This window comes from Pecten maximus, chromosome 9 (genome assembly GCF_902652985.1).
Source record: "Pecten maximus chromosome 9, xPecMax1.1, whole genome shotgun sequence".
Taxonomy (NCBI): domain Eukaryota; kingdom Metazoa; phylum Mollusca; class Bivalvia; order Pectinida; family Pectinidae; genus Pecten; species Pecten maximus.
In genome coordinates this window covers 22,968,262-22,991,741 of record NC_047023.1, presented here as the reverse complement: position 1 = coordinate 22,991,741, position 23,480 = coordinate 22,968,262, and the positions used below count along the sequence as shown (strand labels likewise).

The 23,480-nt window shown below is 34.3% G+C and overlaps 1 protein-coding gene across 1 annotated transcript; it reads left to right on the top strand.

Annotated features, from left to right (window-relative positions):
* The first annotated feature begins 15,821 nt into the window (after positions 1–15,821).
* LOC117334041 lies at positions 15,822–21,686 on the top strand. Its single transcript, XM_033893462.1, has 2 exons — positions 15,822–15,926; positions 18,824–21,686. Exons 1-2 carry the CDS (start codon positions 15,924–15,926, stop codon positions 20,765–20,767), a joined length of 1,947 nt encoding a protein of 648 aa, XP_033749353.1. The 5' UTR covers positions 15,822–15,923; the 3' UTR covers positions 20,768–21,686.
* Positions 21,687–23,480: the final 1,794 nt, after the last annotated feature.

Genomic DNA, 23,480 nt, shown 5'->3' with positions numbered 1-23,480 from the left:
CGAGAAGGATGGACAGAGCTGGTTGCCAGATCATCTGTGGCGACCCAACTGTCCATCAGATTACAGGATAGGTGAAGGTGTAATTAATTCAAATCAAAATAATAAAGAAAAAAAAATATCAATCAATCAATCAAAAAAATAAGCGGCTGATATATTGAAAGGTCTGTAGTGTTCTCTATTCCAAGATCTGTAGTATATATCCCATCGTCAATATGCCTATAATTCAAACTAAAACACTGCACAAGATGTTTGTTACTTGTGCTAATAAGCTCTTCAATGTAACAATACAGTCAGTCTCGTTTCAAAACAAAAACAATTCTGCAAACAAAGGGGAATACTCTTTTAGACAATCTATATAAATTATAGATATAACCTGACTGTACACCTAGAGCCTTAGTAATACATTATAGATATACCCTGACTGTATACCTAGAGTCTTAGTAATACATTATAGATATAACCTGACTGTACACCTAGAGCCTTAGTAATACATTATAGATATACCCTGACTGTACACCTAGAGCCTTAGTAATACATTATAGATATAACCTGACTGTATACCTAGAGCCTTAGTAATACATTATATATATAACCTGACTGTACACCTAGAGCCTTAGTAATACATTATAGATATACCCTGACTGTACACTTAGAGCCTTAGTAATACATTATAGATATAACCTGACTGTATACCTAGAGCCTTAGTAATACATTATATATATAACCTGACTGTACACCTAGAGCCTTAGTAATACATTATAGATATAACCTGACTGTACACCTAGAGCCTTAGTAATACATTATAGATATAACCTGACTGTACACCTAGAGCCTTAGTAGTACATTATAGATATAACCTGACTGTACACCTAGAGCCTTAGTAATACATTATAGATATACCCTGACTGTATACCTAGAGCCTTAGTAATACATTATAGATATAACCTGACTGTACACCTAGAGCCTTAGTAATACATTATAGATATAACCTGACTGTACACCTAGAGCCTTAGTAATACATTATAGATATAACCTGACTGTACACCTAGAGCCTTAGTAATACATTATAGATATAACCTGACTGTACACCTAGAGCTTAGTAATACATTATAGATATAACCTGACTGTACACCTAGAGCCTTAGTAATACATTATAGATATAACCTGACTGTATACCTAGAGCCTTAGTAATACATTATAGATATAACCTGACTGTACACCTAGAGCCTTAGTAATACATTATATATATAACCTGACTGTACACCTAGAGCCTTAGTAATACATTATAGATATAACCTGACTGTACACCTAGAGCCTTAGTAATACATTATAGATATAACCTGACTGTACACCTAGAGCCTTAGTAATACATTATAGATATAACCTGACTGTACACCTAGAGCTTAGTAATACATTATAGATATAACCTGACTGTATACCTAGAGCCTTAGTAATACATTATAGATATAACCTGACTGTACACCTAGAGCCTTAGTAATACATTATAGATATAACCTGACTGTACACCTAGAGTCTTAGTAATACATTATAGATATAACCTGACTGTATACCTAGAGCCTTAGTAATACATTATAGATATAACCTGACTGTACACCTAGAGTCTTAGTAATACATTATAGATATAACCTGACTGTACACCTAGAGCCTTAGTAATACATTATATATATAACCTGACTGTACACCTAGAGCCTTAGTAATACATTATAGATATAACCTGACTGTACACCTAGAGTCTTAGTAATACATTATAGATATAACCTGACTGTACACCTAGAGCCTTAGTAATACATTATAGATATAACCTGACTGTACACCTAGAGCCTTAGTAATACATTATAGATATAACCTGACTGTATACCTAGAGCCTTAGTAATACATTATAGATATAACCTGACTGTACACCTAGAGCCTTAGTAATACATTATAGATATAACCTGACTGTACACCTAGAGCCTTAGTAATACATTATAGATATAACCTGACTGTACACCTAGAGCCTTAGTAATACATTATAGATATAACCTGACTGTACACCTAGAGCCTTAGTAATACATTATATATATAACCTGACTGTACACCTAGAGCCTTAGTAATACATTATAGATATAACCTGACTGTACACCTAGAGTCTTAGTAATACATTATAGATATAACCTGACTGTACACCTAGAGTCTTAGTAATACATTATAGATATAACCTGACTGTATACCTAGAGTCTTAGTAATACATTATAGATATAACCTGACTGTACTACCTAGAGCCTTAGTAATACATTATAGATATAACCTGACTGTACACCTAGAGCCTTAGTAATACATTATAGATATAACCTGACTGTACACCTAGAGCCTTAGTAATACATTATAGATATAACCTGACTGTATACCTAGAGCCTTAGTAATACATTATAGATATAACCTGACTGTACACCTAGAGCCTTAGTAATACATTATAGATATAACCTGACTGTACACCTAGAGTCTTAGTAATACATTATAGATATAACCTGACTGTATACCTAGAGTCTTAGTAATACATTATAGATATAACCTGACTGTACACCTAGAGCCTTAGTAATACATTATAGATATAACCTGACTGTACACCTAGAGCCTTAGTAATACATTATAGATATAACCTGACTGTACACCTAGAGCCTTAGTAATACATTATATATATAACCTGACTGTACACCTAGAGCCTTAGTAATACATTATAGATATAACCTGACTGTACACCTAGAGCCTTAGTAATACATTATAGATATAACCTGACTGTACACCTAGAGCCTTAGTAATACATTATAGATATAACCTGACTGTACACCTAGAGCCTTAGTAATACATTATAGATATAACCTGACTGTACACCTAGAGTCTTAGTAATACATTATAGATATAACCTGACTGTATACCTAGAGCCTTAGTAATACATTATAGATATAACCTGACTGTACACCTAGAGCCTTAGTAATACATTATAGATATAACCTGACTGTACACCTAGAGCCTTAGTAATACATTATAGATATAACCTGACTGTACACCTAGAGCCTTAGTAATACATTATAGATATAACCTGACTGTATACCTAGAGCCTTAGTAATACATTATAGATATAACCTGACTGTACACCTAGAGCCTTAGTAATACATTATAGATATAACCTGACTGTACACCTAGAGCCTTAGTAATACATTATAGATATAACCTGACTGTATACCTAGAGCCTTAGTAATACATTATAGATATAACCTGACTGTACACCTAGAGCCTTAGTAATACATTATAGATATAACCTGACTGTATACCTAGAGTCTTAGTAATACATTATAGATATAACCTGACTGTACACCTAGAGCCTTAGTAATACATTATAGATATAACCTGACTGTACACCTAGAGCCTTAGTAATACATTATAGATATAACCTGACTGTACACCTAGAGCCTTAGTAATACATTATAGATATAACCTGACTGTAACCTAGAGCCTTAGTAATACATTATAGATATAACCTGACTGTACACCTAGAGCCTTAGTAATACATTATAGATATAACCTGACTGTACACCTAGAGCCTTAGTAATACATTATAGATATAACCTGACTGTACACCTAGAGCCTTAGTAATACATTATAGATATAACCTGACTGTACACCTAGAGTCTTAGTAATACATTATAGATATAACCTGACTGTATACCTAGAGTCTTAGTAATACATTATATATATAACCTGACTGTACACCTAGAGCCTTAGTAATACATTATATATATAACCTGACTGTATACCTAGAGCCTTAGTAATACATTATATATATAACCTGACTGTACACCTAGAGTCTTAGTAATACATTATAGATATAACCTGACTGTACACCTAGAGCCTTAGTAATACATTATAGATATAACCTGACTGTACACCTAGAGCCTTAGTAATACATTATAGATATAACCTGACTGTATACCTAGAGCCTTAGTAATACATTATAGATATAACCTGACTGTATACCTAGAGTCTTAGTAATACATTATAGATATAACCTGACTGTATACCTAGAGCCTTAGTAATACATTATAGATATAACCTGACTGTACACCTAGAGCCTTAGTAATACATTATAGATATAACCTGACTGTATACCTAGAGCCTTAGTAATACATTATAGATATAACCTGACTGTATACCTAGAGTCTTAGTAATACATTATAGATATAACCTGACTGTATACCTAGAGCCTTAGTAATACATTATAGATATAACCTGACTGTATACCTAGAGTCTTAGTAATACATTATAGATATAACCTGACTGTATACCTAGAGCCTTAGTAATACATTATATATATAACCTGACTGTACACCTAGAGCCTTAGTAATACATTATAGATATAACCTGACTGGATACCTAGAGCCTTAGTAATACATTATATATATAACCTGACTGTACACCTAGAGCCTTAGTAATACATTATAGATATAACCTGACTGGATACCTAGAGCCTTAGTAATACATTATAGATATAACCTGACTGTATACCTAGAGCCTAAGTAATACATTATAGATATAACCTGAGTGTACACCTAGAGTCTTAGTAATACATTATAGATATACCCTGACTGTACACCTAGAGCCTTAGTAATACATTATAGATATAACCTGACTGTACACCTAGAGCCTTAGTAATACATTATAGATATAACCTGACTGGATACCTAGAGCCTTAGTAATACATTATATATATAACCTGACTGTATACCTAGAGACTTAGTAATACATTATAGATATAACCTGACTGTATACCTAGAGCCTTAGTAATACATTATAGATATAACCTGACTGTACACCTAGAGCCTTAGTAATACATTATAGATATAACCTGACTGTGTACCTAGAGCCTTAGTAATACATTATAGATATAACCTGACTGTACACCTAGAGCCTTAGTAATACATTATATATATAACCTGACTGTACACCTAGAGCCTTAGTAATACGTTATATATATAACCTGACTAGTGAAGCAGAAGAACACTTTGAACCGTTGAGATATATTAGTAGATTGTAGACGGATAAAAGGATGCATTAAATCTACATAAGATATTTTCCAATTGATCACATCTATAAATTTTCTGATAATTATCACAAACGAGAAAGTCAGTACCAGTTATTTATCAGATTGAAGGACTATTTTACTGATTTTGCGTTGGCATGCCAGTTTCCCCGAATAATTTTGAACATAGTTCATTTATGAATTCGAATGTATGAGCTTCCTGGAGTCTTCAACCAGCCGCTCCCAGGCCAAAATAGCGATACAATTTAAACCATACATTATTCATGTCTATCACTTGCTGGTACACCTGTGTCAACAAACTGATAACAGGCAAAAAAAGAATAACGACTCTGTACTATGACGAGCGAAGATGTCATTTATTCATGGAGCAACGCTCCAAATCATATAAGATATTTTATATAATATATAAGATATTTCATAAAGAAATGATTATCAGATATATTATGTAATATGTAAGATAGCATACATTTTTGGTGAGATTTCTTATATATTATATAAAATATCTCATAAAAGTTGAATAATAATAAACGTATAAGATATCTTATATAAGGTAAAATACTGAATCAACATTGCTCCGCGAATAAGATTAATTAAGCTATTCAGAGTACAAAATGTAAAGGAACTGTGTGCTCTAGGAAAATATATACATGAAGCTACTAAATTAAGAAATTATTACTAAACCAAATCATTGATGTTATGATGTCTCATTCTCTATATGTTATGTACTGTTGTATACGCCGTGCTATAATTTATGTATTTCATGTACAATGTTTTTGTGACTGATAGGCCGTACGGCCGAAAGTAATAAAAGAATTGAATTGAATTGAATAAATGACAACTTGGCTTGCCATACTTTACAAATTAACTACTTTGATAATGCTGTTTAACTTCTCCTAAGCTGAAGAAGCAAAATATATTACAATGTGTGGTTAGCTCATTTAAATATGCTGCAGGGCCTACAATGTATACACTTTTTGTCACAAAAGTGTATCAATATTTCTAATTAACACCAAAAAATGATAACCTTTACACAATAAATCAAATATAGAGTCGATGTACTATAGAATTTATTCGAGATGCAATTAATAATTGATTTCTTTTGAGTGTAAAATATAAAACTAGAAGCTCAAACTGTCGGAAGGCGATGACAGCGAAAAGTATCAAACTTTGGTAATCTATGAAAATGTAACAGCCTGTTATTTTTTATAATTCTATATACTAGTATCTTTCAAAATTTCTCTTTTGTCTTCGAAGCAGTATTTGTGTATTGTTTGTTGTGCGTCATTTTATAGTAGCTCTTAAGGTAGCGTATAGATACACATAAAATCACACGAATCTTTACCTTCCCAGATCCTCACTCGGCAAGCTTGACGTAAGCAACTAGAGAAGTGCTTGAGGGTGTCACGTGACTGTTTATAACCGTCTAGGGTAAACAGATCACAGCTAGATGCGGTTACTAACTGTTCAAATATACGTCAGTAAATTAATTTATTTCTTTTTAGACTCGTTCATTTTAAACCACACAAAAACTAAACTGCTGTTTTCCTCGCTAATAACTACTACTTAATTAATAGCATGACAATTGTATAATAAAACAATTATGTGACAATATGTGTAATGACCCAAATGACCTTTTCATTGTTGTTGGTTCGTTGAAAATATAATAAACTAACGAGCAATGCGTTATACGAGCCATACGTTAGATGAGCAATGCGTTATATGAGGAATTATTTATATGAACAATGAGTTATATAATGGATACGTGATATTAGAAAAGAGTTATTTGAGCAATACGTTATATGAGCAATGAGTTATATGATCAATTAGTTGTATGAGCAATGCATTATATGAGCAATACGTTATATGAGCAATGAGTTATATGATTATTAAGTTATATGAGCAATACGTTATATGAACAATGAGTTATATAAGCAATTAGTTATATGAGCAATGAGTTTGATGAGCAATGCGTTATACCAATAACGATTTATATGAGCAATGAGTTTTATAATCAATGAGTTACATGATCAATACATTTTAATTTTTATTAACAATGAGTTATTTGAGCAATAAGTTATATGAGCAATGAGTTTTATGTTCAATTAGTTGTATGAGCAATACATTATATGAGTATTGAGTTATTTGAGCAATGCGTCGTATGAGAAATGAGTTAAATGAGCAATTAGTTATATGAACAATTAGTTATATGAGCAATAAACTATATTAGGAATGAGTTATATGAGCGATGAGTTATATCGTTGTCCAAAGCAAACAGCTTCCGAGCTGTACCATGAAATATATTTATATACTCCACTTCTTAGACGTGGGCAGTGATGTGTGATACTTGGTTTGTTTTTTTGTTTGTTTTTGTACAACGTCCTATTAACAGGTTTTGGAGGTGGATGAAAGCCGGAGTACCCGGAGAAAAACCACCGGCCTACGGTCAGTACCTGGCAACTGGTCCACGTAGGTTTCGAACTAGCAACCCAGAGGTGGAGGCTAGTGTTCAAGTGTCTGGACACCTTAACCACTCGACCAGCGCGGACCGCAGATGTGTGATACCAATAAACATCTAACCCGAGTTTCCTCTGGGCCTGACACCATTACCGGACATTGTACCAGAGCCAGAGGAAACTCGGTTAGTAAAATCCTTACAGATACTTCCTTCAACAACAAACAATAATTGCATATTTATTATTAGACAATAAATCAGTTCGCTGAAATTTGCTGTCCCCTGTGAGCAATTCTTATATATTTGGTCAAATGATATACTTTTGACTTTCTGTGTACAATTGGATTTAATGCTGCAATCGTGCACAGATGTCATTTTCACGACTTCATACTTTAAGCCTACAGGGATTGGTCAATCAACGGAAAAAACACGGAAACCCGCCACATCAGTAGATTATATAGTGTAACAGGCTTATTTCCTGTAAATATACATAATACCGCTGTAACATAACCGATTTAATGTGTTTCTGTTATACTCTTATATTACACAACTAAACCACAGGTCGACTAAGTGAATGTCTGTATACTGTTTATAATTGTTTAAGGGGTTTAACGTCCTCGCGACAGCTAGGGCCAGATTAGGAAGGGTGTCATGAAATAGACACCAACTGAGAAAAACAAAACACAGAAAGACAGCAATGGGAAAAGAAAGACAGGGCTTAAGATCTTAAGTATTGCAACGGGGGCAGAAGGTCTATTTTTAGTATCTTCAATGTCTCCTAAATAGAAGACACGGAGGAATCCATGATTCTTCCGGGGGACCACTTTTAGTCGCCTAGTCGCCCGGTACGATCTACAGACAGTAGGGTAGAGTGGGTCCCATTGTTTGGCTCTCCAATGTTACTGTGTCTGATCAGAAGGCTTTGGTTTGGTTTGTTTGTGTTTAACGTCCTATTAACAGCAAGGGTCATTTAAGGACGTGCCAGGTTTTTGAGGTGTAGGAAAGCCGGAGTACCCGGAGAAAAACGTAGGTTTCGAACTCGCGACCCAGTGGTGGAGTGCTAGTGATTAAATGCCGGGACCCCTTAACCACTCGGCCACCGCGGCCCTCAAGAAGGCAAAGGGGAGGAGGGGCACAGAACCCCTAACGACATGAGGTCTTTGTCAGGTCCTACACGTTGTTTTTTTTTCAAGTTGATATCATTTTTTTTTTAAATATAAATGCATATTCATAAACTTAGTAGATAACCTTTATTTTATCACGTACAAATGAAGTCATCTTCACCCTCGATATAACATGTTTACGGATATTGTAGCGGTACTCAATGGGCGTTGTTACTATGATTGTTATTGCTCTGGAGAAGGCATTGCCAATCCTTTTATCTGCAAAGTATCCGTCACAAAATAAACAAACAAAACAGAAAAAAAAAAAAAAAAAAAAATCTCGTCTGGAATACATTGGAGAATACAAGGGATGTGGGGTATTTTGTTTGTTTGTTTGTTATATAACCGTCTTACTTAACAAGTCTAATCGATTTGGTTTAGTTTGGTTTGTTTCCTTTTGTTTAACGTCCTATTAACAACCAGGGTCATTTAAGGACTAATCGAGTGCAGCCTTAGGAAAGTATTAGTTTAAACAGGAAAATGACTGACATGTAATACCTGAAAACAACTGAGTTACAAAACTGCCGCTGTGTCCTGCTTTTGTTTTATATATTAAAGGAATACTTGAAATAATTGTAACAGTATGTGTTCAATCAGGTTGAATTATGTTGATGAATTCAGCTCAAGAAAATGACGGATTAATTTTAAACAAATATATACATATTTTTCTCTTTATCTTAATCATATTATCAAGCGACAAGTTCCATCGAGTTCAATAAAACGATATACTCCTGTTCAAAGAAATTTCTAAGGAAATAGAAGGGTGCAAAATAAACAAGTTGTATATTATTCAATATGAGAATTGTATTGTTCACGATATGTAGCTATATAACACGGAAGCGGGAGTGTTTTCTCCTCACGAATCGCTTCACGGTTTGTTTAGAGTACCCTCTAAAGCGTTTTTGTGGTGTTTGTGTTTTTGTTTTTGTTTTATCGTTTTTTGTTTTTTTGTATCTCCGAAATATAAGAAATATTAAAGTTAGTCCTTATAGATATATAAAAAGCTAATCTTTATTTTAATCAGATTGACATGTAGTACATTGCTATCTATAGTATGTTTTGACCTGCCACAGGAACCTCTGTTGATAGCCGGGTTATATTGAGGCATACTACAGTAATTATCTGACACTATAATTGTGTCCATATCTCATGAGTTATATAACAATACGTACATTTATACAAAATCTATAAGATATTTCGGTAATATAGCCTCAATTATCAGCCAAACTATTCAGTCCATTTATCACTTTTCGGGAAATGTGAATTTTCAATATTGATGACCTAATTCGAGTTTTCCAAGAAATGCGTCTCTCCTTCGGACGCGCACGTACGACCAAGGGACGCGCACGTGCCCTATGCATGATACAACATGTGTCAGAGAAATTGACCTTGACTTTAAGTACATATTCAAAATAATTTAGGATGTAGCACAAGTGCCTACACGTACCATAATTTATTTATTTATTTGTTTTTTTGTTTATTTGTTTATATTTGTAATTTATTTTTTATAAAATTTATTTACATAATGATTTATTTGTTTTATCTATTTATTGATTGATTTATCTATTTATTTATTTATTTATTTATCTATTCTTGCTATTCGACTATATATTGATAATAATCTAAGTCCGTGATATTAATAATACAAATGAAATACATTAAAATGAAATGAAATATTGAACTGGAGTACATTATTTAATTAACATTATCATCATTTAGTCAATTAATTCTATACATTGGGTCATACTGGAGGAACAATGCGTGTAGATGATATGAAATTAATAAATACTCACAAAAAAATTAACATTCCAAATCAAAATACATTATATTTGATGAAGCAGTCGAACATTAATATTTCTGAATAATATAACATATTTGAAAATGTTTTGTTTAATTGTTAAGTTTTATAAGAGTTAGTGTTAAGAAATAGTGAATTATGTGTAATGTTTACGGGCGACGGCTTCAGAGAAAGTCCTCGACACAGTTTATATACAGTGTACATACATCATTATAACATGCGAACAGACAAGGACATTAGGCATATATATACGTCACTATTTTTAGTGGAAATAACGGATTGCTTGCATCACGTGTCAGTAATCTAATTAAAGCTTCACGTGAGCATCTCCGTATATACTGATGAGTAATCAATATAAGGTAGGATTAAGTACATGTAAACTAAGGTCCAGCCTAGATCACGTGACGTCACACACGGAATGCGGATATCAGCGGTGAGGAGAAAGTTTGAACGACGTACACGGGTTTACCTTGAAGGGCGAGGCATGACCTGTATTGATCCGTGTCTGGCTGGAATGTATGGACGAGTGGGCGATCGTGGCGGACAATGAAATCCACAGGGAATAAAAGTAAACTTGTCTCACTCCAGTGACAAATCAGAATATTAAAACAAAAGTAAATCGAACGAAAGCGTTGTATTGCTCCCATTGTGGTGTTTTTATGTCCTTTTATAACTTTGAATTTTCTTTTAAGTCTTTTTATATACATTTATGGTAGTTTGGCATATGAGTATTATTGATACCTCCTCCCCCCCCCCCCCCCCCCCCCCCCCCCCCCCCTTTTGTTTTTGTTTTACCATTTTACAAGGTTCAAGGTTTGTATTTTCTCGCAGTGAAGCTTACAAGAATTCAGACATAACATAAATATTAATAAAACTGTACAATTACAACAGGAAATTTAAATCTTTCACCTTAGGATCTACAACATATGGAACATATGATACATCGTTTGTTAATAATTAAATATTAGACCGTAGAGCATAATTATCAAAAACGACGAAGGAAGACAATTTTACGACTTGTATATAATTATTTACTTATATATAATCGATCTTATTGTTATCACAAAATTAATATATGGTTCTGATTAAAATTAAAATACCACGTGGTCCCTTAAATCCATGTATGATGTTTCATTGTAGTGATTGTAAGGTAAAATCAATTCTATAAAATCATGTGCAAACATTTTCGTAAGTACGTATTTTATCTGGTTTTCTCTAATTTATTTTCGAATAATTAATGTAAAATAATTGTTCGATTTTACACTTTGATGTCGACGGAATGTTTTCTTGTTTCTTTGATTGTTAAGGGTGTTTCTACAAAGATTATGTATATCTGTATACACTTTCTCATGTTCTATGTCTATATGTGATCGTTTGAAATTTACTTATATCTTAATAAAGACACGGAATGCCTCGAGCATTCGACAGCCTACTTGTCTGTACTGTCGTTATTGCTATATGATCAATTATATATATATATATTACATCTAATATATTTGTGTAACTAATCCATGTTCTATGTCTATATGTGATCATTTGTAATTTACCTGTGTCTTGATAAAGGGGCGGATTACCTCGAAAATTCGACAATTTACTTGTCTGTACTGTCGTTATTAGTACTTGACAATTATCTATTTCTAGTAATAGGCATCCAACAAACATTGTTTGTTAGGATCCAGTACCTACATTGGATTATACCGTCGTTATTACTTACTAGACCCTATCTATTATATAACATAGTAACACAAATAACGAAGGAAGGTACTTTTATGACTCGTGCCCTGGCCGGGCCTCGAACTAACGATCTACGACACCTAATTCCCTACCCAGAAGTACCCTCAGTTTATACCCACAGCTTAATCCACATTCTTAAAAACAGAACGTTTTACTTGCGCAGTGATGGTTGGCCCGACACCCTGACGTGACCATAGTGACAAGTTGTCTATTAGATAGTATGCATACCTGGATCGCAATGCATATATACATATATGGATGCGAAACGGTAGTGTTAAAAAATCGCAAACAAATAAACAACTGAAGGGTTTGTCATATATTTTGATAAAATTTTTTACCACGCAACTGCCAGTTCGATCAACATCACTAACATATAAAGCAGTTATATATGCTCCGTGTTATCGTAATGTTATCAGAGAAATGACTCCCGTCAAGCTAATGATAAAATAATGTGATTGTATTAGTCAACCCTAACCAATAGAACTGCGACATCGATAAGTCACACACTTAAAACCCAACATCCGGGAAACTCACTAAAATTTGCATTGCATCACGTGTGTACCACACCCATTGCTGGTAAGCTAACAGCAAACTGATGACTCCAGGCATTTATCTAGTTTAATTTCAATTAACACTCTCGATTGATATTGTCCAGTTCGAAAGGCATGTAGACAAACGTCATTAAATAATATGTCAATGACAAAGCATGCTGATACAATGTACGACATACGGGGTTGTAAGCGAGATTCGTCATTCCTCATTTCTCAAGGACGTGAGGAATCTGTTTATACATCTGTATTCGAAAACAAGTTTTTTTTTGCAGTATTTTATGATAATGATTTGTGGCTCCCACGAGTGGTGGCTGATAACGGCCATCTCTTGTTGGTGATTTGGCGTGTGGGCGTGTTGGCGCTTTGGCGCGTTCTCAAATCAAAGCGAGTTTTCGCGTTTTTAGATCGCAACAAGGCGCCAACACAGAAACACGCCAATGCGCCAACACGACATTTTGAACACGCCAACACGACATTTTGAACACGCCAATACACAGTTTGAACACGTCATTTTTAACACGCCAACACAACAGTTAGAACATGACATTTTTAGCACGCCAATACAACAGTTTGAACACGACATTTTTAACACGCCAACACAACAGGTTGAACATGACATTTTGAACACTTCAACACGACATCTTGAACATGCCAACACGACATTTTGAACACTCCAACACGACATTTTTAACACGCCAACACAACAGTTTGAACACGACATTTTGAACACGCCATTTGAGACGGCTGTGATCAGTCCCCATACACACGTTACCATTCTACCGTTGCTTTATTTGCACTGACTGATTAACTCCCGACGAGTTCAGACTGTCTGTCCAAATGTTTTATATGTTGTAGTTGTGGGTAGATCGGGTACCTTAGACTCTGAACAGGATTGAACTCAAGCAAGATAATATCAAATATACGAGTCATCTAGTTTCATTTTTATTAGCAGAATGCTGGTAGTTAAGCAAATGATAGCTTTTGATAAAGCCAGTTTGAGGAGAACTAAGCCATATTGAGAGTTGCTTTTAAAGTAGAAAATTGTCAAAAATAAAAAAAATCACTTTCACTTTGACACACTCATTAATGAACGGTAGTCAAAAACACTCTCTTTTTTTAAACAAGCTGTTTTGGTGACCTTCCCTTTGTCGACATTCAGCCAACGTTTTAAGAAACTCCCAAAAGAGCGATCACTTTAATTATGCAATGGACAATTAAATTACAGGTTATATGAGTCCTAATTTTTAAATTAATGACGAAAGTCATATAAAGACCATTAAAAACCTGTAACTCTGATGTTATCATTGTGTCTAAGCTGCAGCCGTTGCTATTTCGGTTTGCTTGTTAATAAAAAAAACAATTTGTATATTTTATTTCAGTCCTCCCATGCTACAAATTGTATAGTTTCATTGCAGTCCTCCCATGCTACAAATTGTATAGTTTATTGCAGTCCTCCCATACAACAAATTGTATATTTTATTTCAGCTCTCTCATGCCACAAATTGTATATTTTATTCCATTTTACACGCCCTCACCTGTACGCCTGTTTATCATCAGTATGTTTTCCTATATTTTTTTCAAATTTCCATACCAAGTATTATAAGTTTTTGTTATGCCAAATACTGTTATGTATATGTATTGAGAAACGCAATAAAATATCAATTAAAAAAACGGTTTAACGATTTGATGGAACGGCGTAGAGAAAAAGGTTTGGTCATTCCTCATTCCTTTCTGCCGATGGCCGACATTGTCAACAAAGAAGATGATGCAATCAATGGGAATCAGGGAGACGCCGTTAAATCAGCATCGTTCTGGCTATGGTACCGACGGGAAGAACAGCTTGATGGACGCCATTACTGAACAACCAGCTGGAGGATGTTGTATTGGAAGTTCCGAAGATGGCTTGACACCATGACCACATGATGACTTCAAAGAATGCTGTAAGATAGATTGACACAGGTGACATATGACAAACCAAAGATGTCACAACTAACAGAGTGTTATACGACCCAAAGTTGGTTTGGTTTGATTTGTTTACGTCCTATTAACAGCCAGGGTCATTTAAGGATGTGCCAGGTTTTGGAGGTGGAGGAAAGCCGGAGTACCCGGAGAAAAACCACCGGCCTACGGTCAGTACCTGGCATTTATATTTGCTTCTTACATTGTTCCATGCAGGTACAACTGACAATGACGATTATTTTGCATGTTATATTCAATCAATTAAAAAATCAACATTTATTTCTTGTAAATTGATGCAAGCAGTAGGTCTAGTGTCTGTCAATTTCATTCTTTAAACAAGATATATGTTTCCCAATAATTAAGACCACATTTTAGAATATTATATATTTGGTTATGCATTAAGTATGTTAATCAGATAAATTATTATATATTTCCTTTGCCATAATCTGAAAACATGTTGTGATCACTATGCCTCATGTTTATGTGTTTAAAAAATCTGAATAAAATTATAAGTTACAAAAAAAATAAAAAATAAAAAAATATTAACACACTTTCGTTAGGACTCGAGCTTTTAGATTTCTCAAAAATATTAATGAATTTCCCGTAAATTTGCTTTAGTGAACAAATGTGTTATTATTGACAAAATAAGAAAATGAAAATAAATAAATAGATAAATGATAAAGTAAATAAATGAAAACGTTTGTATTGACTGTTGTAAAGATTTCCGATTGATAGGTTAATATCTCTAAGCCTTGTAAGAAAATGAGAGCATTTGTCATAAAATTGTAAATGTATTGTGAAAACGAAAAGTAGGGTTGATTTAGGTACATGTACTTGAAAAGAAAATTTCATATTTAAGAATACTACGAAAAGTATAGTCATACAATTATGAATAGGGTGAGATCTAATAGTATATGATGCGGTACGTGAGACTCCGGCCATACACACAAAAACAAGACCTCACCTTGAGATTATTACATGAAAACGGATTTAGATAAAAGTGATATCCGGAATGATACCACAGATTTTGTTCCGAGAAGTCCACGCTAGTAAGCGTGTTTAAGTTTGTGACGAACAGGATACGTACTGGATATATAACTAGCCTGGTAAGCCTACCTTGCCATTCCGAGCTCAACTGATCGCGCTCACATCACAACCACTCACAGAAATGGTAAGTGTGGAAACTTAATACGCTTGTCAAAAGTAAGGCTAGCATTTAGATTTGTATAATTATAATATCAAAAATATTTCTAATTGCGAAGATGATAAATTAACACATAAATAACTTAATATTTTTTGTAAGCCTCAAACATCTCTCAGGGATTGTATTTATATAATATATGCGTTGATTTGAACGTATTTAATTGTTTAGACACAATTGGATAGGACAGTTTTTAACATCTTATAAAAGTCCTCTCCACAAATATATATTACAAAGTTTGTGATAGCGACACAGTATACTGATTATAAAGAAAGAAAAGCAAAGAAGAATGACAGGAAGAGAGACAGATCTAGAGATCTAAGAGTAAGATGAATGTTGCTGCACTATGATATACTACAAATTAGGGCTCATGAACGATGTACACAATATTTATGCGTTATCATGGCTATCAACGATCTGATATACATCTAATACACATCCAGTAGTGTCGTTAACAGCTTACCTTGGCAAAACAAAAATGATTGATAATAAAATCATCATAATTTGATAGCTAAGTACAACTGCTAAAATATACAAATTAATTTATAAATCCCACAGAAACGCGTCTTAGTTTAGCAATACACGTTATCTATCTTTATAAATTGACGCTTAATATGAGTAATGCTCAGTTACATTTTTATTAACTACAGCTTATAGGCTTACATGTTAAACAATTACAATGATATATAGAAGATATCTAACGGTGTCTTCAGTAATACCAAACAAATTTCACGAGTGTGGCTTATATTATGATATTTTTCACGACCGCGCAGCACGAGTGAAAAAAATATCAAAATATTAGCCACAGAAGTGAAATATATTTGGTATTATTGAAGATACTGTTAGATATTCGGTTTATTTTTCCCGATTATCATTTGTAAACAGTGTTTTAACTGGAAAAAATATCATTTTATAGGATGAATAATTTCCGATATTTCACTGGTAAAATGTAATAAATATTGGTATTCGTATCCCGGTAAACAAATACATGTAAACGTAGTTTTATTTAGACAGACATACTTCTTGTATATCTATAAAATAATCTTAGTTATTTCATATATCTTACAAATTTCTTTAAATACAAAGTAACAAAAAAATGCTTATAACGAGAATAATTGGGTCTCTGATACAGGTGTATATTCACGGATGCTTATTGGGGCCATCACAAAAATATATCTCAATATTTTGACTTAATTATCCCTGGTAAAGAACTACATCTCCTCATCTTGACTTATTGTATTTGCAATGATATATATTTACAAGTACTGATCGTAATATAATTATCTGAATTTTTAAGTTTTAACTATTAATCTAGCTCACTTTATAAACTATGTAGTTATAGCTATCTTATACGGTAAGTATTGAACAAAATATAACTACTAGATGTTTATATCATAAAACAACTTAACGTATATTGACAAACAATTACAATTGTAGCAGTATTAAAATGCTTTGCTCATTTACATTTAAATTCTTGTAACTAACACAACATAGATATCTGACTTTGCAGACGAAATATTTTACAAGTCTAGAAAAACAGAACTAATGAATTGAATAAGGAAAAAAATCTACAAAATATACGGAAGAGCATTAAGTAAAAATATTGAGATATAATATTCATGTGAAAGCCCTTATAAGCTTCTTCAGATACTATCACACTCTTCAGTCACTTCCTACATGCATATTTAAAGGAATATGCATACGGAGGCTTTGACGTAAGGAGAATGTGATTATCACACATCAAATTATAATACTAATCACCTTTTGAACAACACAACCCGGAAGTCTAAGAAATAATGTAATGCATGTATACAACTAAAATACATCACATTGAAGTGACACATTAATTTATTGTACGCAGACGAGGGTTTTAATATCTGTCTAATTAGATAGCGATGTTAAATTTATATTAATGAATACAATTTATGTTACTGTATATTATGACAACAAGAATAACATTCTGAGATGTCTGAATTTAATTTATTATTTTCTTTATTTTACCATTTAATATATAGAAGCTGTAATTATAATTGAAATCATATATCTAGATACATATGCTTGAAACATTATATAAGTGTAGGATAACACTATTTGATTGTTGTTACAATGATAGTATCAAATAATAATACCTACTTTAATTAGTCTAATTCAGAGAACATTTTAACGTAGTAAACCATGGCTTTGATCTTAATATAGAAAGTACTTGATTATTAATGCTTTTCTATACATATTTTGTAAATTATTTTGAATAAACGTTTGAGAAAACTGAAGACAATCTATCTAGGGAGGAATGGTGGCGGAAATGATAAGTTATTGAAGTTTGTTTTCCATGGTACAGGGGCGTGACACGATGCTGGAACACCAATGAAATAAGATAATCACAAAGATCAACCCTTGATCATTTAATATTGACAAGTTATTAAGGGGGTTATTTTTAGTTCTGGGTCATATGGATGTGTCAAGTCTTTGTGAATTGAGGTTAATGTGTGCACACGTATATGTGTACCAAGTATTATGAAATATATTCTAAACATTAAAACCAATCTATAATCCATTTCTTTAGACTTGATCCATTAAAATCATTCCTGCTAACGATATATAGCATGTATTATTCAATGGCTATGTACATATAAAAATGTAGTTTTAAACTTATTTTCCTGGTTATTAGTAAATATTTGTTCATGAATATCTGTTACTTATACTCATAATATACACTAAAATTGTTAAGTATTAAAACAACTATGAATAATAAGGAATAAGTATACAATTAACGTAGAAGAATGTGCATACATAGATATATACTTACTTCTTTTTTTATTAATTAATCTGTAAAGGTTTTTGTTAAGTACATTATTTTATCGTTTCAGGCTGAGAACATGTGTACTATTGGTATAGGGAAATTGAGGAAAGTGGCACTGGCCTACCTCCAGGATGTTCTACAGAATGTCTACAATGTAAGGGTAAAAATCGATAGTCAGACCGAGCCCTTCCGGTCCGAGAGAGAACTTCCGGTTAGAACGGCAGTGGACTTCAGCACCGTTAAAGACCATGTGTGTGAGAGACTAAAACACATCTCCCCTGGACAGGATAAGTGCCAGGGTCCATTCTGGGACATATGCGAAAGCATGATAGAAACAAAGAAAGTCAGATGCATTATGTCCGACGTGGAGAAGGCAGGAAAAGAGGCAACCAAGGTGATAGAATCCTGGGGGGTAGAAAACGAGTTATACGTGGGCATGATTCCGACCCCTCGGGATATGTCCCTATTTGAGGCGACTATTGACGATGACAACAACAGAGTCCACCTTCACTGGGACAAGGAGACGCTGCCAAAAGATTACATGGCTTCTGTAACTAGGATGGCACAGATACTTCGTGATCAGAAGCGACAACCTACTCCCGTAGAATACTTCGCCTTCCAGTTGGCGTACTACAACCTGTCCCATGGATACCAGGGGCACCACCAAAACGCGCGAGGGTTGGGCACCCCAGGGTTCCGCCCTTCTTCACAGACCTACATGTCCCTCACCGACCCTGGAGAGGGCCATGTGTTAGGAACCACCCGATTTAATGAATGGATGGAAGGTTCAATTGTCCACGTCGAACATTTGGAGCGTCCTCGAAATCTACCGCGGCAGAACATCGAGTCGTATCGAATTCCGTCAATGCTCGATTTCTCCAAAGTAAGATTACACGTTGGTTCCAGTGCTCCAACTACATACTTTGTTGGACGAAGAGTGAAAGATTCCGGGAACTTTGAAGAGGATTTCTTGAAGCTAGTCAATATAACTGCAGCGTCTGCCACGGCAGCGTTTTTACAGGGAGCAGCAGAGTGTAAGGTCTCTATGGAGGGACTGAGCACGTCACAGGCCGTGCGATATATGCAGTCACTCAGGGGACAGGTTCAGAGAAACAGGAAACAGTTCTTGTCAGCCGCCTGGAACCTTAACCAAATCGTTACAGATGACTACGAGCAGTCTCCGCCCTGCAAACTGAATGAGAGAATGGCTATAGCTTCAAGAGCTATCGAGATTACGTCCATTGGTGGTTTTGATAAGATCACCTGGGACGGCGCTAGCGACACCTACCCTTCCAAATGCATCATGTACCAGTTGACATTTGAGGAGGCTCTGACAATTGTCCATGAGGCCCACATCAGGGGACTTGTCACCTATTTTTCTGCCGGGTTTAAATTCAACGAAATCAAACATGCTGTGTATGCTGGTGTGGACGGTATCGGCATCGGTGGGGCCCAGGTACTCAGGTTCATGGACGGACAGACAGGAATGCATGGCCCCTACACAGAAGAAAACATCCCAAAGATTCTTGAAAGTCGAAACGACGCTGCAAACACCACACGCGGACGAGGTGTTAAGCTCCTAGCCCGACTAGACACAATGTACTTCGAAGGATCCATCACCAAGGAATATGACGCCCTCCGGGAACAACTCTTCACTGCTCTCAAATCTATCGACGAAACTCGCATCGCAGAACTGCTGGATCAACTTAAAGAAGTCGTCAATATGTCAGAGGAAGGAAATTCGCCTCTTATTGGAAGAGCAAGGCGTCTTGTGAATAGCACTGACCCGTTATTGAAGATTCACACAGAATCTGAAGAGGAATGGACGGCCCTGAAAAAACTCCTCACCAGCCTGATCATTGCTAAGGACGAAGAGTCCATCGCAGAGGAGTACGAAAGTGATCCTTGGCTCGTCATGCGCAAGGGGTACCGGAAGAAGCAATGGGAAGACAACCGATGTATTACACGTCAGACCTCGTTTGATGTGACATGCAAATCGTTTCACTATTAAATCAGTAATCAAGGGTGAAATGTGAAAGATTATTACTGAAATATTTTTTGAAGAAAAAAAAGAGAGAAACAAACAAACAAACAAACTATTTTGGTGTTTTACAATATAAGACTTTACTGTACAAAAACTGTCCATATGTTTTGATCTCATCTTTAGACATTGTTGATACCTAGCATCACTTGTTTCGCAATATCCTCTCAAGTACTGATGTGGCGTTAACTGCAGCCCAGCTATCAAACGTATTTTGCTGTGAAGTATAGGAAATGTCATTAAGCTTACCTGTGTCTTTTATGTCGCTACATTTGTCATTTTGTACATTATCCGAGTGATCTTACTTATTACCACGTGACGGTACACTTGTCAATGTTGATCACGAGATCAGGACCTGTGTTTTTACCAAATGATTGAAGTTGTGTCTTAATATTTGTGTTAATTATACAATTTAGCATATTCCATTTCATATCAATGTAATATGAAATAAGATTCTGTTTGAAATCCAACTAATGATAATTATTTTAAAATACCTATACAACCAAATCCGGTTGCATTCATATGTTTATCGAATTTCAATATATTTCTCGTAAATAGGTTTCGGTATACTCAAGAGACTAATATATAATATTGTACTAGAGGATATTTATAGTAAATTAGAGTTGAAAGTGTTATATGTGAGAACGTGGATGTGGTGCAGTGGTATAAGCTGCGAGTATTTCTGGTTAGGCGATTAGGTGCCTTAAATCGTGAATTCGAAACCCAGTCAGTGCATAATCGAGTCATAACATTGTCTACCTTCGTCATTTGTGTTGCTATATTTTTATATGTAAGCAGTTGTTTATGATTTATCTTTCATTTATGATATTGATATATTTTTATGTTTTTCCATTGACATGTTTTGTTATTAAATTGATATATTCTAAAATTTGTTCTCAGTGTTGTGAAGTATCTGATTAAAACACCCAGGTTAATATAACCGATAAACATTTCTGTCAGTCATTTAAAGCAATTGCAATCCCAATGTTGAAACACGTAGGTGCATTGCTTAAAAGTCCATCTAAAGAAAACTTTGACTTGATTGAAACGGACTTGTTTTTATTTCAGATGTTAAATGGATAAGAAGACTATCTTTAAAAGAAACTATTTACGGTCTAATTCAAAATTTCAAAAAGTCATAATCTAACTCTGAAAATATGTAATTTATTTTATCGTTATGTACATCATAGACAAAATATTTGCGGCCCACCAAATCTGTTCACGAACTCCCTATAAGTTACTGATACCGAGGGCGTGTGTATTTGGTTGATGATGACCAGGTGATTCGTGCTCAGATGAATCGTGCAAAGTTCTCATTAATCAAGGGATTAGACAATACTCTAACAGTAAACGGGTGTTCAGCTGACACCTTGCGTAGATTACATGAATCCTGACACAAGGGACATAACTCTCACAAATATTTCATTTTAGGTTTTGTACGAGTTATGCCCCTTATTGTCACCAGGGCCCAGTTGTTCAAAGTGGAAATCTCATTTCCCCTTTACTTCCAAATCTGTGTTTATGAATATACCTTAACATAGAGAGGTAGGAAGAGACTAATGCGTGCTATAGTTTCATAAACTTTTGTCAAGTCAGTTTAAACAGAAACAATTTAATCAGGATTTTAAAATTGTTGTCAAGCTGTGATTAGCTAATCCCCTTTTGAACAACTGGGCTCAGGTAGCGATATACACACAGTCATACAAGACAAAATTGATGAAATGAACAAATTCCCAACGAAAGTTTTCTTGTAGTTTTCTTGTAGATAATGATCTGATTTAAAAGGTTGCAAGTCAAATCAGCCCGTTGTTACCAGGTAAAGAGTAAAGCTAAAAAACATGTTTCCCTTTTGTGACCCCTCAAAGCTAATTCTGACTGCATTCACAGCCGTTATCAACAGTCCCCTCTAGTATGGCCCCTATAATCAATTAAAATTCAACAACTCATTATGATTATATGATTATCGTGAATTTCATCCACTTCCTTTATGACTGTCAAAAATTCATTACAAACGACATTTCAGTATCAAGATATCTTGTCTATTAATAGAAAAACTGTGTAATTTTCATGACTAATTAACCGATAACTGTTCCAGTAGTGATATTAACCAAATTATCTGATTTGAACGTATTCTATTGATTAGATTGGGCACAAATTTTTAACAGCTTATAAAGCCCTCTCCACAAATATATATTACAAAAACATCAGAGGGCCTAAAATTGATCCTCGTGGTAGATCAGCTGATATATTACGCCAATTTGACATTTTACCATTTAAACCAGTTCTCTGGGTACGGTATGATAAGTAATATTAAAAAAAAGTTCAATAAATTTCCACTAATGCCAAAAGAGGATAACTTTAAAGATAAACCACGATGGCAAACTATCTTTCTTTGCCTTTATCTAACGCTGATGTTACCTCATGAACAATAGAAAAAAAACTGGTGTTGAGGCGAGTCTCCTGTTCTGAACCCTGACTGATTTGGTGATAAAAGAAAATTTTCTAAGAGAAAGTTATATACATGTATATATATGTAAACACGTCTTTCCATAATTTTACCAACTATAGACAGCAGGGATATCGGTCTGTAATTAGATGGGGATGATTTTTTTTCTTAAAAACACGTACACAATGTATTACATTTACCTGTTTCCAGAGTTTAGAAAGAATAGAACAGATTATT